Source organism: Austrofundulus limnaeus, unplaced genomic scaffold (genome assembly GCF_001266775.1).
Source record: "Austrofundulus limnaeus strain Quisiro unplaced genomic scaffold, Austrofundulus_limnaeus-1.0 Scaffold102, whole genome shotgun sequence".
Classification (NCBI taxonomy): Eukaryota; Metazoa; Chordata; class Actinopteri; order Cyprinodontiformes; family Rivulidae; genus Austrofundulus; species Austrofundulus limnaeus.
The window spans coordinates 1,063,529-1,066,094 of record NW_013952504.1 but is presented as its reverse complement, the minus strand read 5'-3'; the positions used below and the strand labels follow the sequence as shown (position 1 = coordinate 1,066,094).

Below are 2,566 nucleotides of genomic sequence, written 5' to 3'. Positions count from 1 at the left end.
AGTCGATACTTAGAAAATTTTCACTTCGTATCCAGTGATACTTTAGCATGAAACTTATGTCTACTAATACTGTCTATAGATCTTCTCAAAAGGGCAGGTTTGTCTAAGAGAAACCTAAAAGTTGTCAAATATATAATATTATTTTTAGCTATGTAAATATTACATAAATCAGAGGCAAAACCAGCTTGAAATATTTAATCATATATGCTAAATTGTAGCACAATTTAGCAGTGCTACACTCTATAACAATTTATGCTACAGAAGTTAATATCTGCTGGTGCATCCATAACTCACACTTTGTTCTGACATTTTTATATACATTAGATTGCTTATATACACTCTAATATATTAATAATAATTTTGTTATTATTAATAGTTTTTATGACTTCTACATCATCAATCTTTTATTTTATATTTTTGCGTTGGGATATCCAGACTCTTGCCCATTCTGCTTAGCCCCATAGCTGCTACAGTGGCTCACACAGTCATGTGGTCAAAACTCACTCCAGTTGTTGTATAGACCTCCATGGTTAGGCACATTTATAATAGTTACGTTATTATAGGCGTTATTGTACTACATATAAAAAGGTGTTCCCTGTGGATAAATAACATGTTTGGGGGGAAAATTATAAAAATCAATAGACCGCTCTACTTGTTTGGACAAAAATCCTAACTTTTTCATTACATAACTATTTTCTTAAACATTTTATTCACATAATAAACAACAGTTACATGTAACTGGATACTTATAAAAATATATACATTTATGCTTGTAGACAAGACGACCAGTCAGATTGCACCTACATTGTCCTGAATGGACGTCTGCGTTCTGTCATTCGTAAAGCAAATGGCAAGAAGGAGTTGGTTGGGGAATATGGTAGAGGAGACCTCATTGGTGTGGTAAGAACACGTTTTTCTATATTAATGTAAAAGAAACCAAATTAAAATGACTATTTGTTGATTATTCAAAATAGTCCTGCTTTTAGTGCCTGAAACCCATTGATTAGTTTTATTTATTTATCTGAGTTGCTGTTTTTTTGCTGCTTTAGGTGGAGGCCTTGACCAAACAGCCAAGAGCCACCACTGTCCACGCTGTGAGAGACACAGAGCTCGTTAAACTGCCAGAAGGAACGTTGAACAACATTAAAAGACGATATCCTCAGGTTGGTGACTTTATTCTAAAAATATGTGCACAGTGCTTTGGCCTGAGTAATATAAACTTTATTATCTGTGTTCTAGGTGGTGACAAGGTTGATTCATCTCTTAGGGCAGAAGATTCTGGGGAACCTTCAGCAGGGTCGTGGGCCATTCTCAGGTAAGACCATGCTGAGGGAAACATTTTTAAATCTGTTTCTCTCCCTGCAGCCTTGTTCTTTTCTTTTCATTCCTCCTCCTCACATTGTGTTTCTGTCTGCCAGGTTCAGCCCTCAGTTTGCCCAGTGTGACAACAAGTGCAGATGTCACCAACCCATCAAATAACCTCTCGACAGTGGCTGTTCTACCCGTGTGTGATGAGGTGCCCATAAACGCATTCAACTTGGAGCTCAGCCATGCCCTCAGTGCCATTGGTAACCTTACTCCCAACGTTTCTGTTCTCCTTTTATATTTGGTTATTGGAAATCCTTGTAATGACATCCTTATTTATTGTAATTTTTTGTGTGTTCATTTTGCATTTCCTGTGATACTTAAAGGGCCCACTCTACTTTTAACCAGTGACATAATCAGAGAGAGACTGGGAGCTTCTGCCTTGGACAGGTCAGTCTTATCTCAGTTTTTGTATGAATTGAAGTTTTTCTGGATTTGTAGTTCTAATTTTGTCTTTTACCCCCATTTCATACTGTTTTGAAACAAACATTTGCTTTTCAATAATAACAGTATCCACGAGTATCGTCTCTCTGGCTGGCTGGCCCAGCAGGAGGACATCAATCGAATTGTCCTTTACCAGACCGACAACAGCATGACCCCGTGGACTCAGCGCTGCATCCGCCAGGCTGACTGCATCCTCATTGTGGGCCTGGGGGACCTGGAACCGGCGCTGGGCGAAGTGCGTATTTGCAGGCAAAACGTAGAAGGCAGGAACCGCCGTGGTTAAAATGTCGTTTTTATCACTTGTCTCATTCCCTCCAGTTGGAGCAAATGCTAGAAAACACAGCTGTCCGGGCTCTGAAGAAGCTGATCCTTCTGCACAAAGAGGATGGACCCGGTCCTTCTAGGACCGTTGAGTGGCTCAACATGCGCAGCTGGTGCTCCGGGCATCTCCACCTGAAGTGTCCCCGCAGGGTTTTCTCCAGACGCAGTCCCACCAAACTGGTATGAAGACAGCCTTTCTGCATTGTGTTTGTAACTACCATCTGTGACTTGGACTGTTCACACTGCAGTCGAATACGACCCATATTGGATTTTTTGAAAATCTAACCCAGCCTTTTCAGTATGTGGTATAGGGTTGGGCAGTGTTGCTCATATTCATACTGCGGTATGACCTTTAGAAAATACCAGGGTAAATGGGCGGTGTGGTGGTGGTGGTGGTGGTGGTGGTGGTGTGTGTGTGTGTGTGTGTGTGTGTGTG

The 2,566-nt window shown here is 40.7% G+C and overlaps 1 protein-coding gene across 1 annotated transcript in view; it reads left to right on the top strand.

The window, feature by feature from the left end:
• pnpla6 (patatin-like phospholipase domain containing 6) overlaps window positions 1-2,566 on the top strand; it is a gene marked incomplete in the record, with an annotated part of 50,327 nt that overhangs the window by 23,743 nt on the left and 24,018 nt on the right. Inside the window, 7 exon segments of the mRNA XM_014013505.1 lie at window positions 777-900; window positions 1,050-1,163; window positions 1,240-1,315; window positions 1,419-1,568; window positions 1,692-1,755; window positions 1,876-2,044; window positions 2,128-2,310. Of these exon segments, the coding sequence (XP_013868959.1) occupies window positions 777-900; window positions 1,050-1,163; window positions 1,240-1,315; window positions 1,419-1,568; window positions 1,692-1,755; window positions 1,876-2,044; window positions 2,128-2,310 (880 nt within the window).